The sequence below is a fragment of the Oxyura jamaicensis genome, chromosome 1 (assembly GCF_011077185.1).
Source record: "Oxyura jamaicensis isolate SHBP4307 breed ruddy duck chromosome 1, BPBGC_Ojam_1.0, whole genome shotgun sequence".
Lineage (NCBI taxonomy): Eukaryota > Metazoa > Chordata > Aves > Anseriformes > Anatidae > Oxyura > Oxyura jamaicensis.
The window spans coordinates 201,520,052-201,542,052 of NC_048893.1; the positions used below are offsets into that span (position 1 = coordinate 201,520,052).

A 22,001-nucleotide genomic window follows, 5' to 3' on the forward strand; every position below is an offset into this window, starting at 1 on the left:
CAAACCCTCAGGTGCGGGCAGATGTCCAGCTCACCCCCAGCACCTCCATTTTTTCTCTAATTCTGCTTTCCTGCCTAGAGCAGAGCGAGCCGTGCCTCCTCCTCAAAGCCAAAAGGCAAAAATCGAGAACTCGTGAGTCATTTTGAGTCAAGTCCCAAACTAATGGCCTGGACCTTGCCCAGCTGAGCCAGCTCACACTCCTGTCTTCCTCCCCGGCTCGTCTGGGTTGCGAGGAGAACCAGGACAATGTTTCTTGGACTAGGTCGCAGAGACCACTGGAGATTCTTCAAGAGACACGCACCACGCATACATCGTTGCTGGGTCACCCCAAGGACACCAGATTCTGGAAACAAACCCAAAGGAAGCGGGGAATAACGCCTCCCCCAGCAAAACCAACAGTAACAGGAGAAAATAATAAAATAAACTAACACCCCAGGACACAGCCAGGAAACAGATTCCCCGCTGGACGTTAACCTCTATTCTGAAATCGAGTTTGGAAATTCCCTCGGGAAAGCTCCGCAACGGTTGAGTCACCGGTTGCTGGAAAGGCAAAGAGCTGGAGAGGGCCCCGGTGAGGCTGGGGGGCACCCACGGTGCTTTTCCCAGCGACAACGAGAGACAGAGGGGTTGCTCCTGCCCCTCGAGCTGCAGACACGCTGAGCTCCTGCTCCACCAGGGATTTGCGGCCCTTAGAGCCAAGCAGAGAGCGGTGCTGCAGGGGCTGACCGTGCCAATCGCTGGGAAAACGTCAGTTCTTCAGCCACAGATCGCTGGGGGTATGCAGAACGCTTCCTCAGAGGAACTAAATAAAAAAAAGTGTTAGCCTGGTCAGCCACTCTACAGTTTTGAGCTAGCACAGGGAACCCGAGTATTTTCCACGTGCATTTTCAGTTGCACAAAGGGGTCTATGCCCAAACCTCAACGCTGCCCAGGCGTTTCTTGCCTGTACCGGGATCTTTAGTTCACCTTTAATTCATGCAGCAGCTTTGCTTCTTTGCTAAGGCTGAAAACCATCTGTAATTAACGAGGCAGGGGTAACGAGGCCCACACACAGGAACTCAAAGCCATCACAGGTGGGCAGCTTTGCCCTGAAAACCCCTTCAAAGCAGGTTCCCTCCTAGCACTGCAAATTTTACTTCAAAATACATACAAAAAAGTAAAACTCTTTGCATTTTCTTAACCTTTCGTGACCTGTGAAACTTTCTGTGATCCTTTTTAGGCTTGTGAGAGAGAGAAACAGCCAAATGGAACAGCGCTTGCACGCACTGCAAGACGAAATGACCATATACTGCTGAGCTGTGGGGACTGAAGACAGCTCCCAGGGATCCTCCGCGCAGTTCTGCCACGATTGTTAAATCTTGCTTTTGTTTAGAAAGCATCTTCCCCACTGTTCTGTGAAAGGCTCGAGCAAATCTGGAAAGTGCATTACATAAATAGCAGTTTCAAAAAACAAAAGAGAACAAATCCCAAACAGCCTGAAGCCATTTTTGTCTTTCAATTATAACAACTGTCACTGAAGGCTCCTTTAAAGGCATCCAGAAGTCAGCAGCGCTCCTTCCCCGCCATTTATTTTACATTAATCTTCCTACCCCGAGCTCCAAATAGATGCTCTGTAAATTCACGTCGTGCGGTTCCCAAGCCTCTCCGCCTTAGTTTGCACACAGCAAAATTAAATTGTATAAATGCCACTGCTCCGCTCCCATTTGGAGTGGCAGATGTCCAACTGCCAGCTGTACGAGCCCCGAACGCGGAGCACTAATTGCAGAGTAATCAAACGCGTTGTTAATCCATACCCGGGAATTTGATCGTCACTTAATAAGCGCAGCACTATCAGCGGATAAACACACGTGCGGCGCGTTGCCACTGCATCCAGCCAGCTTTAAGCGTTTCCATAAGGTGGTGGAGAAAGGAGAACTAGGTGACTGGGGAAATTTGGGCTCTCCAGAAGCTTTTGGCCCTGTCTTTCACTGAAAGCTGTCGAGAAAACAGAAAGTTGAGCTGTCACGGGATGACAGGTGGAGCTGCTTCGCGGATTAGAAACCGGCAAAGAGACAAAAAATAGAATTCAAACGTTAATTGTGGCAAAACGCATCGGAACGATGCCACGAGATTAATATGCTCGATTTAAGCTGGAAGATCATTTACAAACTAGGAAAAGAAAGAAAAATAATAAAAGAGTAGTTGATGCTGACCCAGAGTTACTGCAAATCTTGATGTGAGACAACATGACAGCAGAAACTGGCTGCCTGGCTTACGAGTTCACTTCCACTGTATTACTCCTTGAAGAAAGGGATCCTCGATCAGCTTTGTTTGGTCCAGAACACAAAAAGCAAGCTGGAAACGTTCGAGTTAAACAGCATCCCCCAGCTGAGCGCTGCTCTGTGCACCCCGCTTGACGTTACAGCCACCATCAATTAGCTTCATTTTCCCTTTCCAGCTCTCCTGCCCCCAAGTTGAAGGAGCTCCCAGAAGGAGACTGATAAATGAGAAGAGGAAAGCTGCGAGGAGGCTTCCTGCATCTGGGTCAGGGAAGTTACACTCTCAGATCCATTTCAGTCTTAAAGACCGCGAGGCTGTGGCATTGTCTCCTTTTAAATCACGCTTTAGAAATCATCAGTGTCATGATGTCCTTAAATAATTCAGCTGCAGCCAGGCAGTCGGGCTGATCACACCCAATTAATCCTCCATTCTTCCTTCACCTGCCACTTTATTATCGAAAGAACAGACAGAGCTCTTGTAAGCCCCTGAAGGCACAGTTGGCTTTATTTCATGTCATGTATTTCTTTGGTCTCACACGGATAATACCTAGCTCAACAGTCCCTGGCCCTTCTCCAAAGCCTCTGGAGAAGGAAGCAGGATGCCCACAAGGACCAGGTGACAGCGTACGTGGTGGTCAACATCCAATACTGACGACATTTTCTAACTTAAAGCAAGTTTAGCTAGTTGGTAAGTTCCAAAGTGATGATCCGCATGCAAAAGCAGAGATCCAGGTACCTTTGTCAACAGCTCAGTTACTGTTATTGTAAGTTTGCTCAGAAAATCCAGTGGTATTTTTGTGGCACTGTTTACAACGTTGGGAGTTCTCTCATGGCACTGTCTGTCTCTCCCACCTAACCACACAAATAACAGCCATCGTACCTCTCGTCTAGATCAGAAATAGGAAAAAAAAAATAAGAAACATTACCAGAAGTGGCGAGAAACGTGGGCAGATTCTTACAATCTGCTTTTTTTCTGAAAGATGGGTTCCATAAGGTAAGGAAAGTTACAGAAATATGATAAACAAAAAGCAACAGGTTTAACTCTGGTAATAAAAAGCGTCTTCTATGGAAGTAACAGAACTTACTGACAGGCCAAGAAACCATTTCACCAACCCCTTGGAAGCCTGAAGCTGCCTTCAAGGTGTTTGCCAGTGTAAATGCCAGCGTGAGGAAACAGCATCCCAAAAGCAGCCGCGCTGTAGATGATGCACTTTGCTCCGACAACAATTGCATGAGGTGTTACCTCACATACCCAGAAACTTTGCTAAAGCTTGATCCGAGGTGAAACCAACCGCCGAGCTGCTAACAACAACACAACGCCCCCAAAGATCCTACTGACTGAGGATTATAAACCCTTAGGTACCACAGAGGGCTCTTTTCAGCTTAAAGCATCCGTTTAAATCTCACTGCTCTCCACGTTGACAGCAACGGAAGTCTAAGAACACCGGGTACGTCCACTTGCTGCCGTCCACAAGATGAATGCTTCTCGTAAGGATGACAACGAACACGAAAAAGGTGAGGCACGTATCACAGAGCCATTCAAATCAAAACAGACCCCAGAAACTTAACACTACGTGGGCTACCTGACCTGAAACATCACCCCCGCTAAAAGAAGGAATAAACTGCAATGATTTTGCCCTTAAACAGCAGGACTTACATCCTGTTGTCGGGGTGGGAGGGTGTTTTTCTTAATTATTATCGTGCTTTCTGTTGGGAAGCTCTAAAGCTGGGGTAATCCAGCAGCCAGGCACTGGGAGGTGGAAAGGATTAGCTCAAAACAAACGCACCTGTACTGCTTGCCCTCCAGCACATGGGAGTCGATCCAAAGCTCCTGAGAAACCCTGAGGAGTGAATTACTCCAGCACGCAATAAATTGCATCAGTGAGGGATATGAGAGTCATTTTGCTGCTTCACACAGGTTGGCACAACAATTCTTTACATCTGTTTTTTTTTTTTTTTTCCATTTTGATCCGTTTAATATTCTAATGAAGGACACAGAGCAGTTAGTCATCCACCCCCACGAGGCGGGAAAATCGGCAAAGTGCAGGCCCAAGGCAAGAAAAAGCTTTTGTTGTTGTTATTTAAAAGATAAATAAAAAGAAACGGTGAATACAAGTCATTGTGTTTGGAGTGCATCGAGAGAATGCAAATATGAAGTGCTACCGAAACAACGCTGCCCCACGTTACCTCACCTCCACTTCTCTGGTTACGTACAATTGTTAGCTGCCACCGTTTACTAGTTCTTGAAGGAGTGAATGGCAAAGAACGGCACGTAGGCTTCTGGACCACAGTGTAACAATTTTAGTACAAAATGCTAAATACCACAGGCTTCATTTGCAAACCAAGCTTTCAGTTTGACTCTTCAGCACGCTTTAGAGACCTAAGGAAAACACAGTATTTGTTCTGGAACTACCATTATCCTTCAAGCTCTGGGCCTCCAATAGCTTCTTACAGATTATTGTTATGAATTATTTACAACAAGCATTCAAAGCAAAAATTTTAAGCATGCCACCAGCTTAACTGAGTGGTATCAAGACAGCGAGAGGTCAGAAACTGCTTTTCACTATTCTGTAAGATAAGTAACACAGGCTGCAAGTTTATAAAGCAACAACATCAAGAATTACCCCAAACAAGAGCTTTGAGCAAGGTAAGAAAAATATTTTTGTACTTTCTGGTTTGTTTGCTCTCTGAATTTGAATTTTCGTTAAGAGTAATGAGGCCATAAAGGCACAGCGACTGACAAAAGGCAGTGGGGTCACGGAGACCCCAAATATACTCTCAGCTCTTCTGTTAAAGCATCAAGACTTCAGAACAGCATCTCTGTGATCTTCCAAAAAGAATTAGCTCCAAATTACGTATTTCAGAGAAAGCTGGGAAAGACCCTTCAGCTGCTTTACAAAAGACACGTTGCCAACCCCATTTTGCTGGCTAAGGCTTAATTACAGTAAATCCACATCCTAGAAAAAAAAATGTATTTCCTCTGACCCTCACAGTGCAGTTACAGAATTATTGCTGAATAAGATCTAAACCATTTTGACTTCTCCCCTGACATCATCCACTGTTAAGCCAACGCTGAAATACAGCGGGTTTATTTAGTGTTTTGCTTTTTAAATTTGGTCCATTTAAATGCTCTAAGTTCCAGCACAGCTCTTACATGCAGTTGTTTCAGAGCACCTGTGCTGAACAAACTATGGTCCCAAACACTAAAACCATCAGAAGGGACCAGACCTTCTCTAATTAGCCCATTTTTCTTCCAAACCTTCCCACTTCCCACCATTAATCTCATCTTCTTTCTTCTGCGTAATCCAGAAGCGGATGAAAAGTATCAGTTCACACATCCAACCGCCAGGAGATTATTTCCAAATTTACATGCTAGTCAAATTTATTCTCGCATGGGTGAAGGGGCAGCACTTCCTCTTCCCTATGCAGATTATCTCACAAGCTACTTTTCACCAAGAGGAAGACACAAAAATACATACTCTGCAAAAGCAGAGTCTATTTAAGAACTTCCCAGTTCGTCCCATTTTAGCGTTCCCTCTTAAACAGCCGTAAATCTACACGCCAACTTCCCTTTTCCTCCGAGTTCCTATGCCGTTTGTGCTAGTGTTTTTTGCTGTTTTCCCATTCCCACACTCTGAAACCTCTTTCACAACTATTTATTTTGGTTCCTCACCCGTGTCACTGTTTGTCACCAGGAGTCCCAGCCTGGCACGTACACCCTGCGCCTTCCCTCCCCTGCCTGCCAAGCTCTTCCAAGGCACTGCGGAAGCATCCCAGCTATGTGAGAGGCATTCTCGGATTGCCTACTCCAAGCACTTCAGGGGAGGAGAGCCTGTTTGGTTTAATAATTTTCCTAGGGTCTTAACGCTTCAAAAGTGGCCTCTTACCTTACAGGTGTGAAAGGTTTGTTTTGTAGGGCAGGGAGTCTGTCTGGTGGCAGCACGAAACTACAACTACTACACCGTTTAAAGTCACAGGACACAAAAACACTGCATTTTTTGGCAAAATATCAGTGACAGAGGGCTTGACCCTTTACCCACTACCACAACATACCGCATCTCAAGCGCCATGCAGCCCTGCTGGATGAACCTGGAGTTGAAGAACCTTCTTCTTTCTCTAAAGCGCGCTTATATATTTACATATTAATTCCTGACTGCCCTGAATAACAGAAGTTTGAGGTCAAAACAACAGCCTGGAGGACTCCTGAGGTTCCTCAGGGCTATTGTAACAGGTAAGGCCCACCACCTGCAGCAAAAGCAGCCTGAGGAGCTGGTGGAGAGCAAGCGAAGGCGCCTGTAGGGTACAACGACACCTTCTCCCTCCCCAAACTATTTGAGCGTCATCCCCACCTCCTGCAAAGCTGTATGGCTTTATGGCACAGCGCCCTGAGTTATTTTCCAAGGAGGGGACCCTCTGGCAATGCACAGAGTGCTGCAAAACCAACTTTATTCCAGCACCAAGCCTCCCCCCCCGAGACTCACCTCACCCCTAAGATGTCCCCCCAAGCACCCTCCTCCTGCCCCACCGCCGCTCGGGGCACAGCCTGAGGGGAAAGCTTTGGGACAGTGGGTGCCCAAACACCACACTGAGCCGTGGGGGGAAACATTCAGAGATTTTGGGGCAGAAGAGTCAGGAAAAAAAGGAGAAACCCCCGCTTCCACACAGCATGCTTGGCTGAGGGGCCTCCGGCCACCGCTACCCCACCATCTGCCCCCCCTAAGGAAGGGGGGGGGGGAATTCCCTGCAGCGGGGCTTCGTGTGTGGGGAGAGGACCCCTCAAAACACCCGTGGGGATAGAGAAGAGGGGAAATAAGGGGGTGAAAGGCCGGGGCTGGGGTCGGCGGCCACTCACAGAACTCGGCGATGTAGTAGGAGACGGCGTAGTTCTCCTCGCACCACTCCAGGGTGGAGGTCGGGGGGCCCCAGTAACCCTCCCTGTCGGCGGCCGGGGCCATGGCGGTGACCGCTCCAGGCCACGGAGGAGCCGGGGAAAGGAGAGGGAAGGAAGGAGAGGGAAGGGAAGAGGGGAAGGAAGGTGGCCAGGGCCCGGAGCAAGGCGGCTGGAGGGCGGGAGCCGCCGCTGGGCCCGCCCGGCCGAAGGCGGAGCTGGAAGGGGGAGCGAGAAAAAAGGGGGAGAAAATGGGGAGTTGTCATGGCGACCGGCCCGCCGAACGCCCCTCTGAGGGGGGAACCGTGGCGGGGAGGCAAATTTTGAGGTGGAAAAAGGGAAATCTGGGGAAATGCTGAGGGGAAAAGCCGGCTGGGTGCAGGCACCGACATGGCCTTGCTGCGCTGCTCTCTCCTCACCCCCCTCTAAGTCCAAAACATCTCCCGCAGGGTCGCTGTGGTGGCATAAAGGTGGTTTCCCCCCGTTCTGTTCTTTATGATAAAAAAATAAAGGCTTGTAATGTGCTGGTGTCTTGTTTTTAAACGAAGAGAAAAGAGTTTCTCGTAGTCGTGGGCCGGGAGGAAGGAGGCAGGGAGGAGGTTTTTTATAGCACTGCCTACTACACGGGGGTTTTCTCTCATCTGATGCCTTATTTAGTTCCTTGCTCTTACTACGCGTACTATACTTACACCAGGAATATGCAAAGTGCTTTGCAAGCACAGTTCATTTCCAAAGGCAAATGCAGGCTAAAAAAGAGAAAGTCTTGATTTGGGGGAAAAAATGAGCAAGTGAAGGCCTGGTAACGCTGTGTGCTTTTTGTGTTGCAGGGAAAGGTCCAAAGATGTAACAAGAAGCTTCAGGCAGACCTTGAACGCTCTACCCAGTTGTTACGCCTACTGGTCAGTACAATTTATTCTATAAAAACACAGAAACTTCTTTTGCCACATTTTATTTCTTCTCGCCTTCCCTTTCCGTAAGCTGAAAAACCCCTCCAGTCGAAACACAGACCTCTCCTAGTGTAAACGCAAGTGCTCCACAATATATGCAGCTGTGCTGAAGAGTAACCTGCCTCCTTCGGTTCAACATGTGTCTAAGTGCTTTCGGCATCATGCAGAAACATGTTTAACACTTTTTGTAATGATATAAAGCCTTCAAAGCAAAGTTAATTTACTGATGGCAACAATAAAATGTTTAGACTGTCAAAACATCATCAAAATTGCTGTGCATTTTTTTTACGCAGACCTGTCTTTCCTTTTTTTCTTTTCTTTTTTCAGAACCAGATTATCTTCCCGATTTTCAGACTTTTGAGATTGAGGTCTGGAAGAGCACCGGGCTGATGCAAAAGCACAAAACTGGTTGCAAATTTTGAGGAGGAATTTAGTCCGGTTGGTGCACGTTAGCTTTTTGGACTACTGAATGTTCATTTCTTATAGTAAGGAAGTTGTTAGGGCTCTGAACTATCTTTTCTTATCATGGTTAACCATATTAAGATTAAAAACTCTTAACAGGAAAGTAACTCAAAGTTTGAAACTACAGTAAGTAGTTCAGAAACTGAAGAAAGAAATATCCCCCTGACACAGCAGAAGTACAAAATGGGAACAAACAATATGTACCATATTCAGTTACATCTGGTTTTAAATAAATAATTTAAAATATTGATGTTTGTTTCTTTGCTCATCTAATGCATGCTGGACATGACAAGGTTTGTAATTGCAATAGGAAAAAAAAAGCTAGCTTTATAACTAGGAGGATAAATTAATGAAAGATTTTATGGGGTAGGTAATAACATGGATTGTTATTCTTTCTATTTTTTGTAGGCAAGAAAGAGAAAGATAAGCTCAAACGTATAGCTAGCCCTTAATTTGAATCATTGGGAAATTTTTATTTATTTGATGTGTTTCGGTAGTGTTCTCCGTTTTAATAAGCATTTATTTCTGGCTTATTCTGTGGTTTAGATCTCTGCTTTTGAACTCTGGCAAACCTTTCAGTTATTGCACTCTCAGAAGGACAGCATTTAAGAGACAGCCACAAACCGTTATAATACATGCTTTTCTTTCTAGCTGTTTTTAAAGGTAAATCCGTTTTCTACAAGCACAACTTTTACTGTTTCAGCTGCTACGTTAATACATATTAACGTACTTTTCCTCTGTAACACTGAGCTATGCTTTGTAGTGTAGATTGCCACACTGGATATAATGTGACAGCCTGAAGTTATTTGCATCTAAATGTGTTTTCTCTAACCAGATAGTCAAACCTACTTGTGTCCAGGTGTTACATTTTATTTGTCTAATCTGTAGGACACAGGGAGGGAATTTCTCATCTTTGAAGTAACAAGTAGAGAAGTTAACGTAGCGCTCACAAAGTGCTTATTTCCAGTATCACTAAAAATTTACTTCGCATGGCAGTGGAGTAATTTCCTGTGGCTTCTCCTGGTTGCACATGGCAAGGGATCCTCTTTCCATACTGTTTGGTGTCACCCTAAACCTCATGGCCTAACTGAAAACTAGCGGATCAGTTAATCGAGTCACGTCAGTTTACACCACTAGAGGGATATGCCCTGTAAATTTAGCATGTGGATCCTACAGTGTTTTGCTTGGGTCTGGGAGGGGGCTGATGTTCAGAAATTGCCCAGGTTCAGCTGTTTCTCTTTGTGGTCCGTGAAATTCAGAAAATGACACCTGAATGCTGAAGAACTCTTTTTCCTCATCCCTTCACTCTGCAGACACTTTGTCATGGCTTGTTCTGCTGGTTGTTTAATTTCTGTATAAAATGAGTCCTAACAAACAGATTGATTAGAACTCATTAGAGCTCCATATGCTGGAGAAGACTGTACATATTCCTTCTCATCAGTAATTGCATCCAAAGGACGAGATAAAATTGACACGAAATCTGGAAGATGTTTTCACTACTTGGTTCCAACAATGTTAAAATAAAGGTATCAGTCAGAAATAAAGGTATCAGTTCAGAAATAAAGCTGAATTTTGTGCTACAAAATGCCTGGACATTTTTTATGTTAATTATGAGCCCGTGCATCTTCTAGCATCGTATTTTAATGGCTCATAGCATATACAACATCTTAGGCATGGAATCCCGAGACAGGCTTCTCAGCTCAAAAATCTCACATCCCGTGATAACGTCGGCTTCCAAATCCTTCAGCTCAAAATGCTATTTTTGGCAGCTTTCTGGCAATTGTCTACTCTGTACAGAAGGTCATTAACACCTTTACATCCCCCACGCCTGATCCTGTGTAACATGTAGTTTATCCCACTGATTTAAATGCAAATAGCATGAGTAAGATGCTAAAAGCAGGACTGAAGGAGACTGAATCAGACTCTTTGTAAAGCGCTTTGAAGTTTAAGGGCACTTTATAAGTGCCGTTGTTAGGCTGATGATAATTATGCCTGAAGCAGTATCACAGAAACTATCAGCACGTGAATGAATAAAAAAGACGTTTCCTAACACGAAGAAGGATCTGGTCCAAGAAACTTCAGCAGACTTTAGCAGAACTGATTCCCTATTCATAGCTAGGTAAAGCAGATATGTCTGCTGGAGTTAAATGGAGTGATACATTTGTAAAGCTTCATCAAAGTCCTGGCGCCGTATAAATATTCATGAATTTGCCACTGCAATATGACTGTTCTTAGTCATATTTTGGGGGGCATTGTGTGCATTTTGGCAAATGGCTGTGGCAGCAGGCATCACGGATTTTGGCTCTGGATTCTGCGAGCATCAAGCTCTGACGGGATCAGATATAAATGCAACCACTTGAATAGTGTTGGTGGAAACAGGAACTGCTGAGTGCAACTACTTAGGGAAGGGGGTGCAGCCTACCAAGGAGCCACACTCTCAATTACATCCACAGTAACTCCTTTGACTTCAGTGAATTCAATAGAAATACGTGATGGTGTCAGAGGTGAAGTTCAGCTTTGGATCCCCCACTTCCTGCCAGCCAGTTCTTGTGTCGCCCATGACCCCAACATCCCCCTCGCAGATGGTTTTTCAGTTCCTTATCCAATCCTCAAAGCATTTTTCCTCTTCATCCTTTTCCTCATCCAAGTTTATCCGATGGGGCCTAGCACAGACACATCCCAAAGGCTTTCGAATCAAAAGCTGAGGCAGATGGTCACGTCCAAAGCAGGTCCCATCTCGCTAAAATCAGGATGTTTGCTTACTCGTAGCAATGGATTAAACTAAAGCTTATCTGCACCCAGGTTACTACCCAGAATGTAGACAGTATCTCCAAACACCTGCAGCTTTTTCATGCGTTAGCAAGAGATAAAAATTATGTCAATTTGCACTAATTTGCAGGTCTGAAATTGGTACAGGAGGAGATAAACCTGCTGTTCAGCCACTCCTCGGGGAGAAGCAGCTGGCACTGGGAAAAGTGCAAAAGGAGAGCTCAGCTTGGTAACTTTTCCACTCATCTGAGCTTAATTCACCCCTAGATGTGAATCAGAACCCTTATCGGCTGCAAAACATCTCTGCTAAATGTACACCAATTTAAGCTGAAACATGAAGTGATGATCTATCAAGGGAGGGAGACTTTCTAAAAGCACAAATGGCAGGTGCCTCGGTCTCATTGACTTTCAAAGGAATCCAGGAATCAGTCCGCCTTTGTTCTTTGGAAGCCTTCTCATGCTTTAAAAAAGCAAAAGCAAATGCCATAATGATTCATTGTTTACACTTGTAAACAGCTTTCTCCTTAGGAAAAAATAAGGCAAGCTATCTTCTTCTGTGCGCTGATTTATGTACACCAAGCTCAGCATGAGACTCATGTGAACTTTGTCAGCATTTAAGCCTGTTACCCTCAATTCGGTGTGGTGGTTTTACCGTGCTAGGCAGCTGAACACCACAACCGCTCTCTCACTCCCTCCTCAGATGAGGAGGGGAAGAAGTAAAGGAAAGAACAACTCACGGGTTGAGATAAGGATAATTTAATTAAAGAGAAATATATATATATATATATTATTAAGGAAATATTATTATTAATTAATTCAACTAAAGGGAAAAAAGGGAAAGGGGAAGAGGGAGGGGGAAAGGGAATAACAAAACAAAACAAGTAAAGGCTATGTGGAAGTGCAGAGGAAAGAAATTACTCTCTACTTCCCACAAATGAGCGATGCTTGACCACGTCCTTGAAGCAGGGCCTCAACGCACGTAGCCAGTGTTCGGGAGGAGGACAGACGTTTTCGCAACGAGAGCCCACCCCTCCCCTCTTCTTCCTTTTTCCACCTTTTATTGCTGAGTGTGACATCATATGGTATGGAATATCCCTTTGGTTGGTTTAGGTCAGCTGCCCTGCTGATGTTTCTTTCTCACTTTTTGCCCACCCCCTAGGAGGGTCAGAGAGAGTCCTGATGCTGTGCCAGCACTGCTCAGCAGCAGACACAACACTGGTGTGATACCACTGCTGTTCTAGCTACAAGTGCAGAGCACAGCACTGTATGGGCTGCTGCAGGGAAAGTTAACATCCCAGCCAGCCCCAGTACACTCGGATCCTGCTTTCAAGTCTCCGTTCACTTCCTTAAGTGTTGGCATCTGTTGTCACTTGAGATTCTTTCGGAACAGCAGCTGAAGGCCAGGCAGGATGCCCTGGGGTCACTGGATATTTCCTAGATCCAGTGTCGTAGCACATATGGCTCTCAGCTGCTCTGCATCCACGAGCACAAAACGTCTGTGTTTTGGGGACTGAATTGACCATAGGTGTCTGGCCTTTTTGGATGGTAGAAGTTGGGTGAGGGCTCGAATCCCATTTATACGGTTCTGCAAAGCACTCCACTCTGGTTTGAGGTCTGTAAGCCTCCTGCTAGGTCTTCTGGGATTTCTAATGGACTCTTGGAATTGCTTTGGCCTCAGTTGGCTGTGGTTCAGGCATTCATGGCAAGCAGCCTTACTTTTACATATTGTACCACTCAGTGGAGCATGCTATCCTTAGGACAACTTAGAAACTTCCTATATAAAACCTCGAAGGAGAGGTAAACCAGAGGATGAGAGGCACAAAATATTGTCTCTCTCCAGAGCTTGAACAGGCAGAACCAAGACCATCTGGGACTAAAAACGTTGGAGCTGCCCTTTGGCACATGGTGAGACCAGGAGCAGCACTCCTTTCTGTTCCTATCCTAGCTCTCTCCCCAGGAATGGAGCTGAGAAAGGGTTTGCTAACCTGTCCCGCTGAGGCTCCTCAAGCCGGGGCCTCCTTCCTTTATCCCATCTGCTTTCATTCTGGTAAAGTTTCTGGCACCACAGGCTTTAAGTCCTGGCATTTCCATCCTTCCCCCTCTTACCAGTTTTGGTGTACGGTCAGATGGAGACTGAGCAGAGGCTGATCTGTGACCACCCAATGCAGGAATGGAAGTCCCAAAAATATAAGGGTGACTTAAGGTGAATTTTGAAGGCAAAATATTGTTGAGCAAACTGCCTGTGAGTCAGGGAGAGGCTAATCTAAAGCCTGTGAGGGATAAGGGCTGAAGCCCTTCTACCCCAAATCGTAGTGGGGATAGAGTTAGAAGTAGTTATTACCAGCGTCTCACCCTTTTTTCTATAATTTTCAGTTTGTGGGGAAAAAAAAGCACCCACAGACCATTTGTTCACTGCATCTTGTATAATGAATCAATTAGTGCCTGCACATGGAAGGCAATATATCCCACCCCATCCTCTACAGAAGCCTTGTCCACCCAATTGCGCACTGCTCCGTATTCAGTTCGATTTTTAGGGAAGGCGATTTCCTTGCATTGCTACACTTGAAAACCCCTGAAAAAGGGGAAAACCACGAGGAGCAAGCAGCAAGTCTCAGTGGTAAGCAGCTATATTAAAATGCCAAATGTTAGAAGAATTAAAAAATAAATAAAAGAAAGAACACTAGAGATATCTTCAGTTACGCTGCACCTACAGTAGGAAAGGCAGCTGCTATTTTCTTCCTTGATCTCTGGAAAAATGACATGCATATTTACCCCGAGCTTATGCAAATTTTTCTATCTCGCCTGGAAATGAAGCACGTTCTGCTCATCTAAAGCAGCCATTGTTACATTTCTCTCATTTGCTGCAGGAAGGAGGAGGAGAGGAAAGAGATCGAGTAATTATTTACTTGGCAAAAATCCTTTGTTACCTTTCTGGATATCAGCTAATTACCAGTGAGCTAATCAACTTACACCTCAGCCAAATTCTTTCTTTTAACAAGTCCTTAAGAAAGGAGACTGCTCAGACAGTTCAAATTGACTTTATTAGCATAGCTTGAATAATTCAGAGCTGTGAACTCAAAGGGGGAGAAAAGGAAACGCGAGGAAATACAATAACACATTTCCACCTGCAACTTTCTTCTGGGGTGACATCTGTCCCGTGGTCATTCCCACAGTAACTGTGTGATGAACGGCCTCAATAGGGCTGCTCATTACTAGGCAGGGAAGGAAAGAAGTTTCCTGGAGCTTTTGTACCACCGATCCCATTTTGCTGGTGGCATCAGCTCCTGGGAATCTTGCGCTGTTGGAAACCAAAGCTTCAGCCACCTTGGTGAAGCCCTCACACTTCCCATCTTGATGTGGATGAGAGCTGGCTTCCAGGCGCGGCCGTGCCCAGGGGTTTGACACCCCAAACCTAATCCACGTGTCCTAACAAAGCTGTAGAGAGCTGGCCCATCATGACACACTTTAGTGAAAAGTGTGGTCCAGAAGTTTGACATAATTATTTGATTACAATGTGAGTGGCTTAATTACAAGACACAAAGCTTTGTGATGCATATGAATCACATTCTGCATTCGGCTTGAAGTCACTACGGCTACAACAGTAACTCTGGTATAATGCTGAATTACTGTGTCAGGCAACTTGTGTCCAGGCCAGGCTCAATCACTCAATGGGTTCCTGGGTTCAAATGCCACAGCAGTTGTGATCTAAAAGTTAGGTGATGCTAATATATGGTTTAAACACAGTCTAATATGCTTAACACAAGCCCTAGAGCACCCACTGCGAACACAGCCTGATTTCTGTGATCTGCATTAATGGTTTTGTAGGAACTGGAGTGTGACTGTCTCAGGTGAGGGATGCAGTGACTCCCCCTTGTAGGCTGTACTTCAAAATCCAAGCCTAGATTTGTCACCTGCCAAATAAGAAAAGGACCTGTGGAGGAAACTCTGTTGGTCTGGGGTGGGTTTTCTTTATGAGCTTTGCCAACCCAGGCTGGTGAACTGTCCTACTCAAGGTCTGAATTGTCTGCAGCAGCTCTGCTACACGAGCTGTATGCCCTATGCACGATCAGGTATGGCTGATATAGGTTGCTGATGCTTAAAGGAATGGGGAATAAAATTCAACAAGTCTCGAGCTCAGATTGGCTTCAGTCTCATGCCAAGAGAAAATTGTGATGTGCTTAGAGAGCGGTGCTGAACATCAGCCCATTGATCAAAGTCTAAGCACTGTTTCTGGGTGAATTAATTTTTTTTAATGCCATCAGAGAAAATATACACTGTACTATTCAGTGCTCTGCTGCCTTCCTGACACACCGGATCCAACCAGAAACAATTCAACACCTTCCTTCTTGTATTCCCTCTTAAAAGGAAGCCCTGCTTCCATCGCCGGGGACGCTGCACTCTTCACATGGCCACCTCCTTTTTGGAAGCCAGCACTCTCTCAAGGCTTTGGAGGCCAGACTGCTAATCTCCTGACAAGCAAGGGTATTTCTTGACAGTGTGATCGGTGCTGGCCCATCGCCCTTGCCGGCTTGGCCCTCTGACAGCTGGCAGTGATTTTCTGACGACTGGAGCCCCAGTCACATGCCCCCTGACAGCAGCAGAATAATATTCTCATGCCTGTGATAATGGCAAATGCATTCGGAAGGCTCATGAATAAAATTCCCTTCTCTGTCTCTTTTTATAACTCTGACATGCTTCTCTGTTGCCCAGTTTCTCCTCGTTCTTTTTCCCCCTCCGCCGTTATTTCTCCCACTCTATTATTATTCCTCCTGTTATCGGAGTGGCGGAGACAGACACTTCTAATTTCTTCCCCGCTCGAGGCTCAATGCTCTTTCTTTTTGTCTCTCAGCAATATTCTCCAGATATTGTTGGCAGGAGGCTCTGTCGGTGCTGAGTCCTGTGTGAAACTGCCATGCAGAACCCCTCTAATTTCGCTCCTACCAGCTTCTAACAATGCCAGTTCCGTCTTTCGTGGGCCTCGCTTGCCAGCTTTGATATTTATTTTCAAAACATGCTTTTGACTCCTCTGTTTTCTCAGGGAAGTTTGGGCTTGGTTCCACAAGCCTGACATACCTCCTAATTCAAAGACCTCAGATGCAGGGAGGCAGGGGGAAGGGGGATCCACAGTGTAAAAGCTGCTTTATTTCATTAATTTATTTTCTCACAGAAAGTCTTGTTTGCCCTCAGCTGAGCAGAAGATAACTGTGGCTTATAGCTCAGCTACATGTTGGAGCAGGCATCAAGGAAGTGGAGTCTGGAGATTTTCTTAATTTGACTTATTTATTATCCTAGAGAAACTGGTCGTGGGAGGGAGGGGATTGTTGTCAGCACAGAGGAAATCTCCCGTTTCAGAAACCTCAGGTGAAAGATTAATGTCTAATTCTCTAGGGGTTCGGGTAGGACAGCAAGATAGATTATCCTGCTGTTTGGAACTCCCCCCCTCAAAAAGAATGTGTGTCACTGAACGAACAATCCTAAAACCAAAGCTGTGCGGTGCGGTTGGTAGAACAGGGGGAAAGGGATGCCATCCAAAGGGACCTGGACAAGTTTGAGAAGGTGGGCCCATGTGAATCTAATAGGTCAACAATGCCAAGTGCATGGTGCTGCACCTGAACAATCCCAGCCATGAGGGAGAGAACTCCCTGAGGGAAGAACTGGGAGAAGAACTTGAGAGCAGCCCTGAGGAGAGGGACCTGGGGGTGGTGGGGGGTGAGAAGCTGGACCCGATCTGGCCCTGTGCGCTGGCAGCCCTGAAAGCCAAGTGGGCTGCAGCAGCAGCAGCGTGGCAGCAGGGTGAGGGAGGGGATTGTCCCCCTGGGGGATTGTCCCCCTGGGTTGTCCCCCTGGGCCCCTCTCTCGGGAGGCCCCCCCTGCAGCGCTGCGTTCAGCTCTGGGCCCAGCACAAGGACACGGAGCTGCTGGAGCGGGCCCGGAGGAGGCCGCGAGGATGCTCAGGGGCTGGAGCAGCTCTGCTGTGGGGCCAGGCTGAGAGAGCTGGGGGTGGTGGGCCTGGGGAAGAGAAGGCCCCGGGGAGAGCTGCCAGCGGCCTGCCAGGGCCTGCAGGGGGGGCAGGAAAGCTGGGGAGGGACTCTTGGTCAGGGCTGGGGGGACAGGACGAGGGGCACCGGCTGGAGCCTGGCAGGGGGGAGGCTTCGGGGAGGCCTTGGGAAGAAATTCTTCCCTCTGAGAGGGTAGGCTCAGCCTGCCTGCAGCAGAAATTCAAAATATCCAACGAGCTGAGAAAACTGCTCCCTTGTCAGCTCCCATGTGCTCCTCTGGATAACATGAAGAAGAGCTGGACCCTGCATGATAACACCCAATATGAGCTCAGGCCTTTCTTTCCAAGCAGGTCTCAGAGCTCTACCCCAGTCGGTGCACAGTGTGAGGAACACGGGCATCAGCCTGGTCCTGAAAATGACCTGAAACCCCAGCATCCCAACCAGAGTCTGGGGGCTATTTATGCATAGGACAAGAGCAACACATGTCAAGACAAGATCTTCAGTATTCCTAAATCTTGCTGAAGTATTAAACTATTTTGCTCACTAGGATAGGTCAGAAATGGCTATATTAGGTGTTAGTAGAATAACTTGAGTGCAGAACCACTGTAAGGGGGAAGGGCATGAGGCTCCTGCATTGAATGAGCTGTTCTGGGCCCAGCTGTGATTTCTCTTAGTCTATCTCCTGCTTAGTAGGGACACGGGCTCCTCCTGTTTTGTGCTGGTGCAGGAGGTTCATATGCCGCCTTTGTGTCCCACCTGAGTCTAGGTCAGCCCTGGGAGCACTTCCTTGCCCAGCAGGAAGACTTTTCCTGGGGTTCACGAGAAAATCTGTAAGATGCTGGAACCATGAGCTCTTTCAAAGGCAAGAATATGCTTTCCAGAAGTGCTTGGAGGAACTCCAGGAGAACAGCTTTTGGAGGCAAGGAAATGACTGCAGCTACCCATACAGCCAGGTGGGCAAGCTGAAACAAGTGGCTCCCCAGAGCCCCCCATCACCGCTCTCGGGAGAGCAGTTAGGACAAGCTTTTGTTCTGCATTGCGTGGGTGTCTCAAAGCAGGAAAAACACCCTGCAGTTTCCTTTCACTGCTGCAGCATGCTGCTGCTAACAAGGGACCGTCACAAGGGATTTCTCTTTATTTTATACAAAGACTTCCACAGAAACGGTCTTCCAAAAACCTGGGAGTTACCCCGAGGGTGTTTTAACTGTGCATTTGTGAAATGCTCTCTGGAGCACTTACTGGTGGTCCAGGAAGATGATCTGGCTCTTCAGGGGGCCTCAATCCACCTTAGTTTTCTGTACTCTGATATTTGAGATGTTTTAGGATGAAGCAGAATGAAGCTCAGTGCTCTTCTGAACTGTGGGCATCATGGTGCCACAAGGGTTTCTTGTCTTCTGTAAGTGTGCTCTGTGATCCCCTATTGCTTTTGGTCATAACAGGTCATAATCTTTGTCCTGTGTTTAAGACTTCTCAGGACTGAGACTTGCCAGTTTTGCTTTGTCTGAACTTTTCTTGCCCTGCCTGAGCTTTGTTTTACGTGATTTAGCCATTACAGCAATTTCTCCAATAGCCTGGGTGCCTATGGCTAATTTGCTTCTCTTTCATTTATCTTTGCGTGTTATGACCATAGTTAATACGAACAGCAGCAACAAGCAGCTATTCTGTGAAGAATGAGATACAACTCTAACACAGTGATGTTGTGTAGAGAAATACAGGCCTGGTGTGATAGCAGAGACCTTGAGAAGTGCAGATACAGGAGCCTTGAGCAGATACAGGAGGCGGTGCAGAAGAGTTCTGGCATTGGATGAGAAGAGACGAGGCACAGGCTGGCGCTGGAAACTTGCCCACGGTCAGTTAAAAAAATGCAGACCTGGAGCTGGACAAAACTAGAGGTAACAAAGAGAGCAAAGACATAAAGTCTAATGTACATACAGGGCACCATACCCAGTAAATTTGGATGCAACATGGATCTGTAGACTCCTGAAGAAAGAGAAAGGTATAAAAGAATATTAGAAAGCACGTGAAAATGACCCAAAGTGGATCTCAGAGTGAGGAAGGATAAACCAGTAACACAAATAATGTATTTTTAATTGTGTTATTACTGTTTTTGAAACATTTTCTGTACTATATATGGAATTTTATTCTTTCTTCTTCTCTAATAATTAGATCCAGACTAATAGCGATTAGACAGTTACAATTTCATTTATACTAAGTTCTAGGCTTTACTTACGTATATAGTGTGTTTCCTCTGCCCATGCACAACATTTTTATTGTAACACTTCGGAGGTTGAATTTTTTGGATGAAATACAAATTTTTACGGAGTGGATGTTTCCACCCAAGCTAGATACCACAGATGCCCATTATTGTCAGCGGAGGCTATAATTTCATCTTAAAGTAGAAGTCTAAAAAAGGGTCAGATGAATCATTCTGTAAGACTGCCCACATTTTTTTCCCTGTTAATTTTACAGAGAACCCAGGCTGACTAGCTTAGACAGAATTGGTGTAAGACTTCAGATGTCTTGAAATTCTATGAATCCACCCCAGATGTCCTTGCTGTTCTGACCACACAATTTTGTCTGCAGACCCAAGATACCCTTGAGATCCTGGAAACCTGTCTGAGAAGGATCCATCGCTCACACAGTGCTGCTGCTAGGGCACAAGGGACACGCAGAAGGAGCTGCACAGGCAGATAACAAGTGGGTTCAGGTCCCATTTGGGCAGCTAGGATCTCCCTAAGGTTTTCTCACCAGAGCCGACACCAGAGCATGGTCCTGTATTTAAATAAGTAAATTTGGATGCCGATACAGTCTGCAGCTGACATCCTGGGCACATATCTGTGCTGGTGAATAACAGTGACAGTTACGTTTCATTTCCTAATACCAAACCAAATTTGTTAACATCACTTTTCAGTTAGTTATCGATTAGAGGCATGTTAAAAGACCTATCACTCAGAAAACAGTTTTCCTTTCCAAAGAACATTGAGATGCTGATGTTACAGAGAGCTGCTACATCAACCAACCAGCTTTTCTGTGTCAATGCATGCAGTTCCAGGGAAGGACGTGCTACGTGTGGCTAGGCTTTGAAAATCCTTTCCTACCAGGTTGAAACATCTTTCACTGAATGTATCACCCTCACTATTCATTTATTGAGTGGATTTACTTTACCAAAGGGTTCCCTTTGTTTTTTTTTTGGTAAGATCCCCTGCTCTGACGCTGATTTAGACTTTATAGCACTTCTCTGAGACCTGTGGTAGGCCAGAAGGGGCTTATCTTTCATGCAGGAACTCCATGTGCCTCATCAGAAGAAAGCAAGCAGAATGAAGACCCCTGCAGCAGACACAGGTGGAGCTAAGAGAATTCATCTCTGAGATCAGACTTTGAATCCTGCCACCTTCCACATCCCAAGAGATCTTCCACACCCCTGCAGTCGTTGCTGCTCCATGAGGCTGCCAAGTCCATTCTGCATTCTTCCCACCATTCATCATCCCTTCCTGATTTAGGGCTAGCATCAAGAAGGACTCTCCAAATGGCTTGCATCTTCCATGTGCATTGCTCTCCAGTAAGAGAGCAGGTCCCACTGTGGCTGTTGGAGCTGCTAGTGATGGAAAACAACCCCGCTGCACCTCCTCTGCCAGTGCAACCAAGGCAGGGAGAACCAAAAGTCCTTTTCTTCAAGAAAATTTCTTTTCATGAAAAGGCAATTGTCAGCTGACACGGGAAAACCTCTGACTTTTCCTTTGCTTTTTAATTTGAAATTGAAATTTGCAGCCATCTCACAATGCAGCCTGTGTTAATCAATTGTCCCACGTGTCGCCTTTAATTAAACAGACAACTGGAGTGAATTACGGCAGCGACAGCCACACAGGGAAATTTGGATTGCAGATGATTGCGGGGTGATGCAGTGAGCGCTGGCAGGCAGGAGTGCTTGAGTCTGCCGCTATCTCAGCCACAAAGCCTCCTGTTTGATTTTGGACACATTCGTAGACTCGAATCTCTTCCTCTTCATGTATCCCTTGCCTACACAGTCGGTAGGTCTTCAGGTGCTGCAGCGATACAAAGAGATGTCTCAAAACCCCTAAAACACTGCAGCTATAGAAATATTCTCCGTGCACAGATAAAGCACGCTGAATCAGGTTAGTTCATGGTTTACAGATAAATTGATCTCTACCCTGCTGAATTCAGGGGTGTTCACTTAGTTCATCTTGCTTCAAAGACAAGTTCCTTTGTGACGCCTGGGAGTGCATTTTTGCTAATGCTAGCTCAGAAATTGGTTAGCAGTAAATACAAAAGAGTTGCCAATAGGAGCGATTCGGCAATAAAAACCCCGCGTTGAGTCAGGACCACTTGTGAAGGTAATAGCAATGATGCGATACTGCTGGAGTGTTTACAGATTATTGGACATCAGCCTGCGCACCAAAGACCGCTGCAGATTCCTGAGCAAACACTTATTAATCTAAAAACACATAACATTTCTTAGAACCATTTGTTATTCGCACTGAAAAACAGCATCTGTGGCTAAGCTCAGCATCTCACTGAGCCGGCCAAAACACAGGCAGTCATTCCTGCCAAAAAGATGTGGTTTGACAGAAAAGGCAGAGGGGGACAGGACACCACGGGGATGGGGTCATCCACCTCTGTGCTACAGGGCAAGCCCAGGGACCGAGAGACCAGTGCTTTT

At 46.1% G+C, this 22,001-nt stretch overlaps 1 protein-coding gene and 1 long non-coding RNA gene across 2 annotated transcripts in view; one reads left to right on the top strand and one right to left on the bottom strand.

Moving 5' to 3' along the window:
- The window catches only part of ACER3 (alkaline ceramidase 3), a 54,881-nt gene extending 47,527 nt beyond the window's left edge, over nucleotides 1-7,354 (bottom strand). The window contains exon 1 of the mRNA XM_035330384.1: nucleotides 7,111-7,354. Within this exon, the coding sequence (XP_035186275.1) occupies nucleotides 7,111-7,213 (103 nt within the window). The 5' untranslated portion in view covers nucleotides 7,214-7,354. The remainder of the gene's footprint in view (nucleotides 1-7,110) is intronic.
- Nucleotides 7,355-7,387: 33 nt separating this feature from the next.
- LOC118169251 lies at nucleotides 7,388-9,088 on the top strand. The gene is made up of 3 exons (XR_004751978.1): nucleotides 7,388-7,616; nucleotides 7,974-8,045; nucleotides 8,421-9,088. It is a non-coding gene; the product is annotated as an uncharacterized LOC118169251 (long non-coding RNA).
- The last annotated feature ends 12,913 nt before the right edge of the window (nucleotides 9,089-22,001 follow it).